The sequence below is a fragment of the Rhipicephalus microplus genome, chromosome 10 (assembly GCF_043290135.1).
Source record: "Rhipicephalus microplus isolate Deutch F79 chromosome 10, USDA_Rmic, whole genome shotgun sequence".
In the NCBI taxonomy this organism is placed as follows: Eukaryota; Metazoa; Arthropoda; class Arachnida; order Ixodida; family Ixodidae; genus Rhipicephalus; species Rhipicephalus microplus.
Window position 1 is genome coordinate 28161864 of NC_134709.1, and position 16286 is coordinate 28178149.

Sequence of the window (16286 nt, forward strand, 5' to 3'; positions counted from 1 at the left end):
TCCCTTACCAATAACGATAATTCAGACCATTCTGATCACAGCAATCATTCTGTGTGTATAATTAGTGTACTCCTAGTAATTATGTGATTCGTTGATTTCTTAGTATGGTTCTTTGAACGTGTTTGATATTTTATGTAGGATATATTTTATGTATAATGCTTTCACCACGATTATTTCTTTTCTCTCTCGAAAATGTAGTGTATTTCAGTGTGTTTGTTGTTTTCAGTATGGTTCTTTTATTTGTGGCTTCTCATGATACTTTCACTTTTGTGTGTGTGTGTGTGTGAAGACTTCTAATTCTTGCAACCTTCCTTGCATTGGACCAATCACTAGCTGCTTAGGATATGGGGCCAAATATTTGTATACGCATTTTTACAATATAGTGCTATATATTCTTCCTTTATTGATTGATTGAATAATTAATTGATTAATTGACCAAAAGCACTCGTGCGTGAGCGGGAACGTCTTTTAATTGAACATATACGGCCCCTTCGGTTGGGGCTGCTTTTATTTTTCGGCGGAACAATCACAATCTTTCTATCCGTTAACCCAGCCACGACAGCCTTTACGGTCCATAGCCATAGCCATGCGTTCGCCACAACGGGTTCATTTCGTTCCGCGGTGCGCTTCGCTAGACGCGAAAAAAGAAACAAAGCGGCCTTGGGAACTGGAACGTTACGCAGATGGGTCGGCAGAGCGATTTGGTGAAGAGGGAGAGGGCCGTGCGTTCGACTCGGAAAGAAAACCACCGGTGTGTGTTCCGCGCACGGAATAGTCGATTATACGATGTAGACAGAGAAAATATTGGTATACGCAGAAAAAAAAAAACCAGATCGTGAGCTGCCCGAGCACCTGTGGCAAATGAATGAGAGAAACTGCCGAATTCAATTTTTTTCCTTTGCTTTGTTTCGGTAGCCGCACGCTACAACGATTCCGAGATGAGCTCGCCGCAGCGTGCCCCATTCCCCCTCCCCCTGCGATTATTGGCAGCAGATAAGGACGCGGTCTCCACACGAAAGTAACACTGCAGAGACGCAGTATCCGTTCGTCCGTCGGTCTATTCGTCACAATAGAACGCTACAAAAGCATTCAGCCTCTGTGCTGTATATGGTTCCTACAAAAGAGTTAATCAAGAAGTGTTTGCCCAATCAGAAATGATCGGGTACATTTGGCCCACCTGTTACTTTGGCGTGCCTCTTTCGAAAACTCCCTATCGAAAGATTCTAAAATCAGAATGGCGGGCTCAGCCGATTGGTTACTCATTTGTAAAGCTCCCTAACTACACGCTTACAGGCGGTTCGATTGCCTCCACTAACCCTGACACCCTTACGCCGAAAATTCCTCGTTAAAAAATTCGCCTTGAAGCTACTACCGCGGAGCAAGTGTATCGACATGCCAAAGCTGCCCCGCCGCGGTGTTCTAGTGGCTAAGGTACTCGGCTGCTGATCCCGCAGGTCGCGGGTTCGGATCCCGGCTGCGGCGGCTGCATTTCCGATGGAGGCGGAAATGCTGTAGGCACGTGTGCTCAAATTTGATTGCACGTTAAAGAACTCCAGGTGGTCGGAAAATTTCCGGAGCCCTCCACTACGGCGTCTCTCATAATCATACGGTGGTTTTGGGGACGTTAAACCCCACATATCAATCAATCAATTACATGCCAAAGCTGGTAATCAGGACGCGCCCTATTCCGCGGGAAGCTTCTAATGCTCGCGCCATGTCCAGCGGCGATGGCGGGAGCCGGCGTGTACACGAGTGTTGCCGGTGTACACCTTTACACTTCCTACAAGGCATGAAGATCGTTATAGCGCGAGAACAAAACGACGACACAGAGACAAGAAGGACACGAGAGCTCGTGTCCTTCGTGTCCTTCTTGTCTCTGTGTCATCGTTTTGTTCTGGCGCTATAACTATCGCCATGCCATACCAACTAGCCCGAGCTGCCACACTCCTACAAGGCGTCGGGGTTTCCGATGGCCCGCGCGCTCGCCTCTTCGCGACTCCACTTCGTTCTCGTCGCTTCGTAGGCACGGCAGCGCGTGACTATAGTTCCTACGATGAGTGTTACGCACGGGTACCAATATCTCCCCCGAGGCCTTCTCACCTGCCTGTTTTCAACCCCGTTGAGGAACGCCTGATACATTCACGTCGACCATTTATGAGCGTTAAGCATTTGGCTCACGGCAGCGGCCAGTATGGCAGGTGCCGTGAGCCAGTATGTTAACCAGGTGACACCAGGTGTTAACCAGGTGACACCAGGTGTTAACCAGGTATGTTGACCAGGTGACAGTATACTGCCACCTGGTCAACATTGACCAATCGACGCGGCTAACACTCAGCAGCGCCGGCCGCGGAAGGTGCCTGGCAATGCTGCCTCCGACGTACACACCATGAACCGGCTCGTTAAGAAAGCTTCCCTACAGAAATGGTCTCGCGAAGAAACGCCCCGTGTCCATCCGAGCAAGCTCCTCTAACATTCTTCACTTTGTTAATATGGCGGTGATTTTTTTGTAATTATGCTTGCGCGCCACTTGGATAATGACACCTTCCCTCCTCTCCAGATGTATTCCCATATAATCGATAACAGAGACGTCTTGCTGAATTACATAAGTACGTACAAAGCTCTGTAAGGGCTGTTCTGTTTCCAGCAATATGAAAGGAAAGAACGAATCTACAAAGCTCTGTAAGGGCTCTTATGTCTCTATCAATATGTAAGGGAACATCAAATTATTGTTTGAGCAATATTTCGTGATACACAGATATGAGTGTGGCATATTGTTACAGAAGTGCCTCTCCGCTAGAGCGTTTCATGTTGGGAATAATTTCGTACCTCCAAACTGCATTCAGCTGCCATGAACCGTTGAAGACAATTTCAGTGTTCCTTTTCATAATGTTCATGACTGTATACTCTCCCGGAACCATTCCTTTACACTAGGCCATAGCAGCTTACAGGCCAGAGCGAAAAAAATGTACGCACGACACAGCCCTTTCACTTAGATATGCCGCTTACAGAACATCAGAGCGCCTCGCGATGGGCGCATGCGCGATTAAAAAAAGGGGGGGCGGAGCTTACCGTCCAGGGCGAGGAGGGCGCCGAATTCGTCGGCGAGTCGACGCTCACGATGCGCACTCGCATGGTGACGCCCCGGCGCCGCATCACCACGGGCATGTCCTCCTCGTAGATGGTGCTCTCTTGTCGCTGAATCATGGCTGCTTTGTGGCACGTCGATTGAACACTTCGCAAACAAGGTTCACGCGGACCAAACGCAGTTGGCCAACGGGTTCACGTCCGCTTCGGAGACCCGAAGTGTAAGCCGAGATTACAGTTCATCGGCGATGTCTCCAACGCGTTGCTTCTTCCAATCACTCAACACTCGATTAGGTGCTATACTCGAGTTCTCGCGCCGTTTCCGAAATCGCGAGACCCACGATAGACCGCTATGCAGACGATATCCACTGGTTGGCCACGTATGTTAACAAGTTCAGTCTCAGTCGAAAAAACCTCGCGGAGTTCTAAATATCCCGAGACTATAGGGCGGACTGGTCTGCACGGTACACAAAGATAGCGCAATGACACGTTTCAGTCAAATGGCGGGTATACGAGCACACTTCACGTTGCACTCGTCCCAAACACGTGGGACCACCAAAGAGCGCACTATAGAAACGTTCGCGAAACGTGAACACAGTAACCCCCTCTGGCGTCGAAGTGGGCAATCTCGTATAGTCACTCGTAGGAGTGACACCGACACTCTCGTCACGGTTTTTCGATTGCTCGAGGCGCAGTTTGCAGCCGGAAATGAGCGCTCGCGAAACCTTGGAAACGGGACGACTTGATAAAAGCGTTTGCACCTCCGCACGGTTCGGGTGGGAACACGAGGCGAACTCCGTAACGACCACAATCCTGTCGGACGACAAACAGACGATATTCTTCCACTTCAGCCGCAGAAGTCCGATCAGACGAAAAACAGACGATATTCAACTTCAGCCACAGAAGTACGAAATAGTTTCGAAACGCAACGCGAACAACGTTCCACTTGCCGCTCGCTGCCTCGTTTAACAGCTAACTGCAGCAACGCTTTAACTTAAATATACGACTTTAAAAAAAGGGCGGGAAACGAAGGAGCAATTACTTGCGTCGGCAGAAGCGGTATAGCAGACGGTCGCTAGGCTTCCAGACGACACAGTATCCGCGTATGGAAGGCAACGCGCACTTCGGATAAGCGCTACAAATAGCAGACGACGCGCGGGCAGAAGACAAAAAGCCTGCAGCAGAGTCCCACGGTGAACGCACTATGCAGAGGTTTCGGACGATCACCCGAGGATGTCACACACCCACCGGGTTTCGTCTTCCTTCCCGTTTTTTGAAAGCTTCGCGCTACGCGAGCAGGAGAACTTCGACAAACACGTGTGGCCCTTTGTTCAAACAACACTCCCCGCAGAAGCGCAAAAAAACGGGCTTCGATTGGATTCTCGACTTACGCGTCACAACGGTATCGGTTTCGAGCGCGACTCCTGCAGCGTGCTCTGAACGAAAGCACAGCCTCTAACTTTTGTTTCGCGAAGAGCTGCACGACTTAGTTCAGTTGCGCTTTTACGCAAAACAAAAAGAGGCAGCGTCTAGAACGAGGCTAGGTTCACTGGCACAACAACAAAAACAAAAAAAAAATACCCGGTTTAAGACGCTTCTCCTTCAACGCGCTCAAGTGGAAGTGTATGGGAAGCTGTCAAGCTTTCTCGGCGACGCTCGCAATAAAGTGCGAAACTTGATATCATAGTACAAACACAGCCTCGAGCCGGTAAACATAGAGTATCTCACAATTTTCGATCAACTGTAAGTGCTCTCCAGACGCCAAAGAAACGGGCGTAGACTGAGAAAAACTTGGCTCCGACGAAATAACCAAAAATGATCATATAGCCAACCAAAGGGTTAATTATTTTCAATCAGGTTCGTTGAGCCGTATAAGAGTGGATTTCAATACTGTCTTACGGACTTTTCGCGAAGCGGCTTTCTCACAAGTCGCCGCCTTTGATGGCTCAGAGAAATCAAATAGCTTTTGGAAATTAAGCCCCTCTTTTGGATTACTTCAAAGTATTTGTTGTCGTAAAGCAATATCGGCAAAATTTTCGCGACAAAACTGAGAAATGTCCAGAATTCAACCGTAAAAGAAAAAAAAGATGCCGAAGGGCAACGTCGATCGAAACACAGCTATGCAACTACGAACAAATGCGGCGCAACGTGGTTCAAAGTCAAAGACAAAAACTGTCACCGAAGTTATCGTTCCTGAAACCAAGGTGCAAAAACTTCCTACTTCAACTGAGATTTGGTTTTGATGTTCGTACTCCAACGCTTCTTTTGCAACAGTCGAGAAACTGGGCAGCAGGATCACGTTACGATACCTTTCTGGAGGCGACTCAAACGGCAAGTGATGTCCTAACACTTTTTTTCTTTTATTGCTTACTTTTTTTAAATTTTTCTTTCGATGCGTGCGTCGATTGCTCGACGAACAAAAAAAAAGATGTCTTCGTTATACGAATTCGCAACAGCGTTCCACCGTGTCGATTGCCGAGCTATTATTTTTAAAGCAAAGCTTTGTTAAAGCTACCTCGACTAACCCGAAATTTTCGTGACAGCACCACAGCGACTTGGAAGCGTTTAAGATAGCCACAGAAAACGAAATATTCTCAAAAAGATGACCGGACAAATCGCACGCCGATTCCCACTTCAAAGTTTTGAGCACCCTCGACGAAAAACCGTCAAAATAAGCGCCCGATACTTCGGACGGTCAAATTGAGAGTTTATGCGGGAATCAAACTAAGGAAGATGTTGCTAAGACTAAGAAGATGTTGTCTGACGTTTATTTTACTATGACAAGAAAAGCAGTGCGAGAACTTAAAAGCTAAAAGACACTAGGAAAAAAAAGCAGCGTTAAAAAATTAAACTGTCTCTCTTTGTCGTACGGGAAGCTTTTTTTCTTCAAGTGGAGAAGTGTTTGTTGTTATCGATCTGTGAGGCCTAACTTAAAAACAGTGGCGCCCCTAGTAACGCTGCACGCCGGACGGCCAACCGACGTAAGTATGTAGACACGCAAAAAGAGGCTGCAGAAGTCCAGCAAGACGATGTTGCTGTCAGTTCTCGCGATCCTTGTCGCACGAAAAATAAGGCGACGATAAAATCGATCTAGTCAGTTCAATACCCTTTCTTTGTTCGTTACTTATCGCGAGTGCCTGTGGGGGCAGTGGGCTTATGCCTAAAGCTCAGAACCGCGACAGAAGAGATCCAAGCCCACGCCAAGTGATACGATGAGATGAAGAAAAAAAAAAACACCACAAAACTCGAGCACCAGATCAAAGAAGGTGAGCCCGGATCTGGGTCGACATGTATGCGATGCTGTGGACAACATTCACTTCTTTTCCCTTTCGAGGTAAGGCTCCACGGATAATGCCGCACGTGGCGCTGGCTACTGGACTATACGCTGATCCTCCTCGAGACGGGTTCCTCTTCGGATCGGTCAAATACGGGCTGCACTATACAGATGGATAGACGCCTCTGCAGGTTTCCCGTCTGACACACTAGATGACCAGTACCGAAGGAAGGCTTACTTGCACTGCTTTGCAGCAGTACACCGTAAACAGAACGATGGGAGCAAGCACCACAAGATGAAAGTCGGAGAAATAAAGAAAAGTACAGAAAAAAATATTACAATAGTTATTTGTCGAAGGAAAATGGGCTAAGCTGCAAAAGGCTGTTAATGTTTTCTCTTTATTTTTTTTGTCTTCTGTTCACTTGACGATACCTGGCACACAGAAAGTTAGCGATGAACACACGGGCTTCTCCTACAGCTTACGTCACCACACTCCAAGCGGCCCCTAGCGGAGACTACGAAAAGCGACGTAATGGTGCGTGGTCAAAGAACTATGCGCAATATCTTGCTTTTAATTTTCTTCCGGTACCGTTTTGAGAGCGCTGGACGATATAGAGCCCCCGGTAGACTACCACAGATGCCGTCGGCAGCGTCTACCCGACACGTATCACCGCGCGGAGACTCAAAAAAAAAAAAAAGTTAAGGACTTAACCGCAACGGTGGCAGTGCTCGTCAAATGAGCCGTGAAAATCCAGGGGCACCTGTTTAATGGATGCAACGGCAGACTTAGTCGGCTGCGGCCCCTCTCGAGTCCCCGCAAAGTTTGACACTCAGGAGTGATGGATAAAGGCTGCTTAGCTTTCAAGATACCAGAGAGAGAACTCAACGAAACGCGCCGTTAGAAGCGAAGCCGCAGCTAATGCAGCCGGCCTATTCAGATGTCAGTCAAAAACAACACGATGAAAATAAAGTTCAAACTTCCAAAAAGATAAACAGTCACCATAGTTAAGCAAATAATCCTTTTCGAGCACTCCGACACGTGATCAGAACACAAAGAAACAACAATACCGAGGTAAAAACAACGTTTCACAAGCGCAGACCTTGCCTATTTCTCCGAAGTTCTCTCAGTGTAACTCGGATACCTGTAACTAAATAAGTAGCCAAAGATTCCGAAGATAACGCCGCAACCGGGCACGGGGAGGCCCTATATTACGAATCCCCTTCGACCGGTTTAATTATTTTTCTCCCTGATTGGACGTCCTCCAAACAAGCGACCCCGCGTCCACACTCGGTTCGAAGTTCGCTTCCGAAATCTCCCTGCGAACAAACAAAGGCAGGATTTAGCGCGAACTTCGATTAACCTCTCCGCTTATGAGCGGTTAACTCGTTCGAAAAGCTCTCCGATATCGACTCGGCTCCCATCCAACCTTCAGGTATTGTCCCGGGGATTACGAACTCCGCGAGAACGTATAGCTCCTCCAAACGGAGGGGGGCAGCTTTCGCCTTATCTCGGCTAATCTCTTTTGTCCACGGTATAGTGTGAGTTTCGCGTCTTATCGACGGTATACGAACACCGTCACACTGTCGATGCACTGCCTCCAATACTGCCACGTCAAACAGCGTCGGCGAAGAGCTTTGGAGAGAGATTCAGCCTCGCCGACAAAACTAATCAAAAAGTGCGCGCTATCTACGTGGAGTTCACCGATATTAACACCGTATATAGACCGCTTTGACGTCGTATACGGAGATAAAGATTGGAAGGAAGGTTAACCAGACGCGAGCACCAGGTTTGTTACCCTGTAGTCCGGTGGTTGGAAATAGAACGAACGGAGAAACATGGCGAGAAAAACAAACACAGATGACACACAGAGCCGCTGACAAAAGCAGACGGGAAAAGAAGAAGCGCAGTAGCGTCTTGCCTCGCCTTCTTACGTGACGTCACAGTTCCGTCGATGACGTAGGCACAAAAGGCAGACAACACTTGGAGGTAGTCGGCCCAGAACCGGTTCACACTTAAGACCAACAACCAACGCGTACGCCCGTCGAAGAGACGGCCGGGTACAAGGAGAACCACGGATTTCAATATCTTCGGAATCTGCGGCGGAAAGCACCTCGCTTCTCAAGTCCTTTTTTTTTTGTTTTTTTCTGCTAGTAAACGCAAATCAGCGCCGCTAACGCATCCGACCCGTCGAAAACACGTCGCGGAAAATCCCGCGAAGCGATCGCCGGACCCGTTCGGACGCTTTGCTTATGTCCGACAGCTGTTATTGATGCGAAGAGTCACTGTACAACGCTTTGATGATTCGGACTTTATAATTGAAGTCGAGCAAGGCGCCGCATTATCGAGCGGCAAAGTGCGGCAGCGCCGCGAACGGTAGAGTGGTTGGCTGGCAGGAAATGCCAACGCCAGGCGCGTTAGTTATACCAAGAGGCGCGAAGCGCCGCCCGGCTTTTGTACATCGGAACAATGAAGTTCCGATGTACATGTACATGGAACAATGAAGTACATCGGAACAATGGCGAGAACGGCGAACTGCGCTGACACACCGAGTCTTCGTGCAACGAACACCGACAAGCACCTTTTTCAGGGGATAGAAAGCGCCACTGAACGCTGCTCTGCGTGTGAACAGTCCGAAACGCAATGACGCTATGTAAGCCTGTTTCAGCACAACGTAATGTAAAGTTGTTGTTTTTTTTTTTCGTTAGGCGTTACACAAAGCTCAGTGATATCATTCCCCCCCTGACGCTATGTACGGAAGTCGTAAGCCGGATCCTACACTTGAACAACCGGAAATGTAACCACTTTACGTTACCACAGAATCACGGCGCTAAGCGCCCTGTTGTCAATACGGGGAGCTTCGAAAGAAAAAAAAAAGAAGACAATGTCTGTGTCAGGCGAAACTTGATGTAAAATGGCGGTAAAGAAATTTCGCTCCTACCAAGTAGATTTTTTAACAGCTGTTAATGAATTTGAGCTTCGTTATCTCAGTGTCACACTTTTCGTCGTGCAATCCCGAAATTCCAGCGTACGGAAGACGACTACAAAGAAGAACAACAGCGATACGCTGAATCACTTTCTGGCAGTATAACGAAACTATAGCCTTCAGGTAACACAAACACCCCGCAAATTGCGCGTATAACGTTATTGAATCGACCATGAAAAGAAGATAAACTTTTAAGCGTGAAATGACGCGCGAGAACGCGTGGTCACAACAATTCCTCGGAACGCAGAAAGATAAGATAAAATCAAGAAGAAGCCGCTTCTATAGCGTCAGGCGGCTCACCTGCACACCGAGCAAACACCGGTGTCCTTTCCTCACCAGGACTTCAAAGCTTCAAAAACAGAAGATAAAAAGAAAAAAAGCACTATTTCTCTTTATCGCCGTGTTTACTGACATTAAGCAAAAACAAAAAAAAATCGCCAAAACGTGGGGCGAGGATTTCGAAGCAGAATGTTTTTTTCTGAGCAGCCAAGATGGCCGAAACGAGAAGCTTGGGATCTTTTAAGGACCGGCGTAAAGAAAATGAAAAGCCTTATCTTGTATGCAGACGACCACGCACCACGCAAAAATGCAAAACCTGTACTTTCCACAACAAGAACACGGCTTGGCAGCGAACGCTGAAGCGGCGGTATTGCCACGTTTGTTTGTTTTTGTAGTTTTTGTATCTTTATCGGAAAGCCGCCACAACCTACATATATTTGCCGAGGCGATTCCGAGAAATAGATTCTCTAGGATCAACTCCGTTCGTATCCCGAAAGCTTCGGACAGCACGGAGAGAAGAGTAGAGGAAGGAAGAAAATGATTGGGTATACCAGGCGAACAATCTGAATTTCGATGTTCCAGCGCTAACCCCGCGATAGTCGAAAATTTACCGATATGTTTTGGTTTTTCGCTCGAGAGAAGAGAGACGTTGAAAGGTATGGTCGTGCAAGCAAAAAAAAAAATTAAATAAAAATTTGCCAAAACATCTTTTCGAAAAGTTCAGACTGTCGCTGCTGAAGTTTGTATACGTTCCCCTGACAAAGAACAAACGAAACTTAACTAATATATTCTAATTTTTTTAAGATAAAAAGTATGAACTGGCCGTGTTGTATTTACCACAAGACCTTAACCCTTTGAAACGTACGCGTTTCTGATAATAGGTTGTCTGTTTATTCGACGAATAGACCGTCTTTGATCCGATTATGGAGTGCCAAAAAAAGTTGGATTCACCTGCCGCCGATTAGATTAGGAAGCTATTAGGAAGATTAGACCAGGAAGATGCGGAGAAGTTTATTCGCTACAACGGCAATGACGCAAGCACGACCGCACGCTGACACGCGAACCATCTGAAAACTAACTCGGATTAGTTAAACTCGGATTAGTTTGCAGACAGTATAAACTGTGCCAACTGCTTAAAAAGGGCGGTACTACATATATTACAAAAAATAATAATAATTATACAAGTTGTTTTTCAATCGGAAAGCTGGGAGGTAGCGACAGGGGAGTTTGAAACGCCACGCTATAGTCAGTCAGAACGTAGCGAGCCTAATCCGCAGGAGAAGTTTCAGTGTGGTAAATAACAACAGCGACGCAAATAATATTACGAAAAATTACGGTGCGAAGCGATATATCAAACCCCACAAGCACGCTATAGCCGCGCAGCCAGCCAGACACCGTCTGTAAATATCTGAGAGGCCAATCGGGAAATTTCTGGAAAAGTGCACCTTCGGTATTTCCGACTTTGCCTTGATAAACTGTGTGTGTCGGTGATTGATATTCGTTTGGTCTGAAATCGATAACGGCTAGTTTCGAAGTCCACTAGAGATTAAAGCAAGAAGCATAAAAAGAAATAGGGGGGAAAAAAAGAAAATCTCGCCACGTGAACTACAAAGTAGGTGGTAGACGGAGCTCAAGTTCAGATTTGCAAACTAGAAACACCAAACAAAAAAAGACAAGAAAAAGACTTCAAAATATGTATGACCCGCCTTGTCTAGTCGATGCCGAGGAATCAACGAAAGAAGAACAAGCAACGCTTGATCGAAGAAACGATGGCCACGCCCAGTGTTGGAAAAATACACCCCAGGGTGTTTTCTTATAGCGTCGGCGATATCCTCGTTTTTGAATACCCGGGCGAAACACTCTAGCTTAAATCTTCATCGCGTGCTATAACACCGGAAGTTGTACGACAGCCGGGTAAATGCAGTTCGGAGTGAACGACTCGTCGCAAAAGGGGCGGCGTTTCGTGAAACCTTACGACAAACTTCAACGGCGTGAACAAACAGCGAATGTTGGTATTTGCTACTTTTTTTTCTTTCTCTTTTTCTTTTCAGGAGTACAAGTCCAGTCTAGGAACTGCTGCTTAACTATAACAAACGCCCCACTTAACAAAGCGGCGTCTTGAAATAACCATCTTGGCAAACGTACGAGCCGTCAAAAATCAGGTGGTTGGGTTTTTCGTGGATAGTTAAACCACCGCAAACTAATGCCACTACCGTTTTAAAAAAAAGGATGAAAAAATATAAAAGGGTCCGTTTCTAACCGTTTCTAGTTTGTTTGGTCAGCTTAGAGAGGCGGTGCTCATCGGCGTTCTAAAAAAAAAAACGCTCAAATGAACGTCTAGTTCAAGCCTAGGAGGGCACAGTTTGGTAAGATCCCTCTAAATTACGGGAGGCCTGTCAGAACGAAGTTTAAAACATGAGACGGAGTTCTCTTAAGACAAGAGAAGCAGGTAAAATTCCCATTCGTTTTACCGTGACTTATAAAGGTATAACAAGTATTTAAACAAAATAAAACAAGTAATAAGCGAAAAGTAAGAGCAAACCGTTATAACTTCTGATAATGAGGCGTTGAAAGAAGAACACGGGTAGGAACGACTTGCTGGACACGTCGTGAAGACCTTTTATGGCGGAATAAAAAAAAAGGGGGGGCTACGCTCAGACGTGATTTAGAAGACAACCACGGAAGGCTGCAGTTATGAAGAGAAATATGAATATATGTTTTTTTTGGGAACAACAAATCCAAAAGAACGAATTCTGAGTGTGTAAGTGACGTCTTTCGTGACAGGCCAGACGGCCTAACAGCTAGCAATTTTATTTTAACGAGGGACAAGTACAAAAATTGTTTGCTATCACACTTTTACGGTACGTTCGCGAAATGGTAACGCGCTTAGAGCGGGGTTCGTGCAAGAAGAATAGCAGCGAATGAAACGATATCGGTGGAAAGAAGGTACGTAGGATAAGAAATTTCTCCCTTTCCCCACCCCAAGTGTAGGGTAGCCGACCGAGCTAAGCTTGGTTAACCTCCCTGCCTTTCTTCTCTATTTATGTCTCTCTCTCTCTCTCTCTCTTCAGCAGAATAGAAAGATAAAGGACTGGTTCGACGAAAGAGAAATTTAACGCCTTCCACTGCAGGACAGACTGCAGCCCTTCTCGTACTTTTTCAAAGCCGGGCGAAAACTTTGGGGGGGGGGGGGGGGGTGAAAGCAGACGACAAATACCACGCGGATTACTAAGACACGAGATGCGTTGCAGACGACAGGAAGCTCTGACAGACAATAGCGAGATAAAGAATTCGGGAAACTGTCCGCAAAATGGCAGACGACGATAACGCCGAAACCAGACAACAGATTTTTTTTCTTTTTCTTTTTTAATGTATCCTGCAAAAGGAAAGGTAAAGAGAAGAATAGCCGACGACTAAATGTAATCGTCAAGAAGGAAAACAGACAACTAGATAACTTTAACCAGAACGCAGATAAGCACACCAAATGGCCGACTGCCAACGATGGAACAAGACGGTAATTAACGAGCCTTCAGGCAGAGCTTGGTTTGTTGTAGATTATAAGATGGTTGCGTTGATTATTTTTTTAAATACAACCACAATAACCTACTTTATTATAGAGAGCTTTTAGCGTGACGCAAGCGTTACAGCCGGCAATGACTACACGATGACGCAAGACTTTACGGCCCAGACTAGCAATGAAAATGAGCTAAGAGATAACGCTGCGGGCGATAGAGGGGCAAACATAAATTATGCAACAGGTGCTGCTGAGCTACGCATATTACGGCGGCCGCTATGACGAAACGTTGATGCTGGGCTTCACAAAGTGGGATGGACTTTATTACGCTCAATTCGCGTTTTTCCGCAAGTGCATGTCAGATTCGAGCAATTCTGTCAAGAACACTCTCGCAAAGTAGAGCTGTAAAACGATAACAGAAGGCGACTGGCGGTAGTTTTTTTTTTTTTTTTTCCCTGGGGAATATGTTTTTAGGCGTAAGAACAAACGTAAGGGAACTGAGTTAAGAAGAAGCGTTCGCCCAAGCGAAACCGAGTCCTCGATAAACCTTCTGAATTTGAATTCAACGTCAAACGAAGGCCGGTACTCGAATGCTGATCGAAATTGTCGCTTCCTTCCGAATTAAACTTGAAATTAAACGACTCAACACGGGTGTACCGAACTGGTTGAAAAACAAACTGCAGTATACAGCCCGATTAAACGCAGTTTTTTTAACCAGAAAACTGAGAAATGACTAGGTGCCTGCAATCCGCGATTTTTCCTATTAAAGAAGGCAAAGATTGGACCAAGACGACAATGGTTGAAACTACAATATATGCTTTAGGCTTCGAGGGTTACCTCGGAAAACTTTCGCAAGATATCAGAATACGTACGCCAGCAAAAGTAGCCGAAGCACGTATCTGTTACGTAAGCACTGGACAAAATTGTTTACGAATACGTGTATGGAGACACTGCAGCACAAGTTTCTTCGAGCAACAGATATTGCGGCAAAATATTACGTAAGCAAGTCGATGTTAACGGGGGGGGGGGGGGGGGAAGGAACTTCAAGGCGAGGCTTACCGAACCGAACGAGGCTGGACACGGGACTATCGCGACCTCTCTTCAAGGAGGCTGCACCGATGGACAGTCGTTCAGCGTTCCGGATTACGCGCGCGAAGCTGCGAAACACGCGGATTATCCTCGAAATTCCGGATTAAGAGAGACCCGAACAAATCCGCAGACACAGTTGCTCCAAAACCTTCGTTCTGGGACAGGCGTTTATTCGCTTCTTTAGAAGGAAAAAAAAAGCGACAAACTAAGAAATGCGAGAGTGTCGCTTACTAAAGACTGAGCGATTGTCTCTAGCTGTCACAACGAGCCTGAGAAGAAGCCGACAGTAGCCGATACACGAGAAGGAACGGCAAGCCTCTCGTATTGCCTGTTCACGTTTCTTGTGCGCAAGGGGGCTTACTAGTGTTACGGCACACGAGAAAGCAGATCTGGACCCTCTGTTCGTGACAGTAGATACAAGAAAAAAAAAAAACACCAAGTCGATACAGATAAGGAAGGATAAGTAAGCAGACGACGTAAAAGCCTAGGCGAATCTATCAGATCTCTATGCTTTCGTAGAAGAAGTGGATTGAGGGTTCTCTCTTTCTCTCTCTCTTTCTTTTAGCTAAATGTATCGGGACACCCACGTGTCGACGATAGTAACTGCCAGGATCTCGCGGCTGGCGCGAGATTTCGCGAGAACGTTCACCAGAAGGAACCGATGAAAAAAAAAAAGGTATAAGGGTACAGACGTCTGTCTCTTATACGCTGATGCCTAGAAACAAGACGTCGAAGTATACGAGCAAATGTAGGGAAGGAATGAAGGCCTAATTGCGACTCAGAAAGGCCGCAAGAGTGACCTAATTACGCCACCCACTGAGAGTAGATGATGAGGATACACTTCTTTTGCGGCGATATAGTGCTTATCTCGCGCGTACGGATTACGTTACTTCGAACACGAAACAAAACTTGGTGAGCTAAGTCCCGAGATATATAACCGTTTTTTTTTTTTTTTTCACGAGCGGATAGCGTATACGATGAAAAAAACAGACGATAATATGGTGGTTCGAAAAGCAGACGGCAAGAACGAGAAGGCCAACGCTAAAATACAAACCAAGATGCGTGTTCCGTAGACCTCGAGTCGTATTTCTTAATCTGATCGCCCGTAGGGAGTTAGTGTCGTATTTCTCGATCGGATCTGTCGCGAACAGGAAAGTTTAGTTCGCGTGAATAGGTATAGGTGCGAAATTACGGGACAGTGTCAAAGACGAATTGGAAAGCGGCTCGCACGGCTTATGTTTCGCCTTTGTTTTTTATCACTCTCTCTCTATACCGACGCCGAATTTCCGTATACGCACCAGGCTCGTTTACGACGAAAGTCGTCGTCGCACTGAAACACCGCGTACAACGTCCGCCGCTTAATTAACGAACAGCGAACGGACTAAATTACCGCTGCGATTCCTCGCAGGTTGGATTGTTGTTTTCCAGCGGAGATATATGGAGGGGTTTTTCACACGGCAGACGTCCACAGCCAGCGAGTGCGATGTATTAAAATGAGACACCTCACCCACTGGTGTGCGAAAGCAGACACAATTCGCTATTCAGCAACGGAAATGTCGGATGCGCGACGATAGAAAACAAAAAAGATAGATGCGCCCTCTTTCGGCAACAGGAGAACCCAAAATTCGCGAATCCACGTCATACGACTTAACTACACAATTTTATAGAACAGGTGAATTAAGACAGGCGATAGAGACAGGTGGAAAACGTCTTTGAAAGCGGATTTAAAATGTACGCACGAAGGAGTTTAGCGTAGCGACAGAAGTCGGAAAAGAGTGCCGAATGGCAAGACGTCTGTAATCGCAGGCGAGACGAAGCGAACGAACGAGCAAAAGCGGAGCGTTTAGCGCGGGAGCAAAATGATTGTCTCTGCAATATACGTGAAAAAACCTTGCACGGCGTTTTAAACCTGCTCCAGCCAATGAGCGTATGAGCAAGCTTTACACTATAGCGGAGAATAGGGAATAATGGAGCAAAAAAAAAAAAAAATGCGTAGACGCACGGTTGGCAACGGTGGAGGGAGAAGAAGGGAAGAATCCGGGAAAGCTACACAACGCTCGTA

General features: G+C 46.5%; 1 protein-coding gene across 3 annotated transcripts in view; it reads right to left on the reverse strand.

The window, feature by feature from the left end:
• Positions 1 to 16286, reverse strand: part of LOC119181309 (microtubule-associated serine/threonine (MAST) protein kinase dop) — a 259056-nt gene that overhangs the window by 176042 nt on the left and 66728 nt on the right. Inside the window, exon 1 of one of the 3 annotated variants that reach the window (XM_075875312.1) lies at positions 3070 to 3334. The exons of the other annotated variants lie outside the window; for them this stretch is intronic. Coding sequence (XP_075731427.1) covers positions 3070 to 3204 — 135 coding nt within the window. The 5' untranslated portion in view covers positions 3205 to 3334. Of the gene's footprint in view, positions 1 to 3069; positions 3335 to 16286 lie in introns of those variants that run through there. 3 annotated transcript variants of the gene reach the window in all.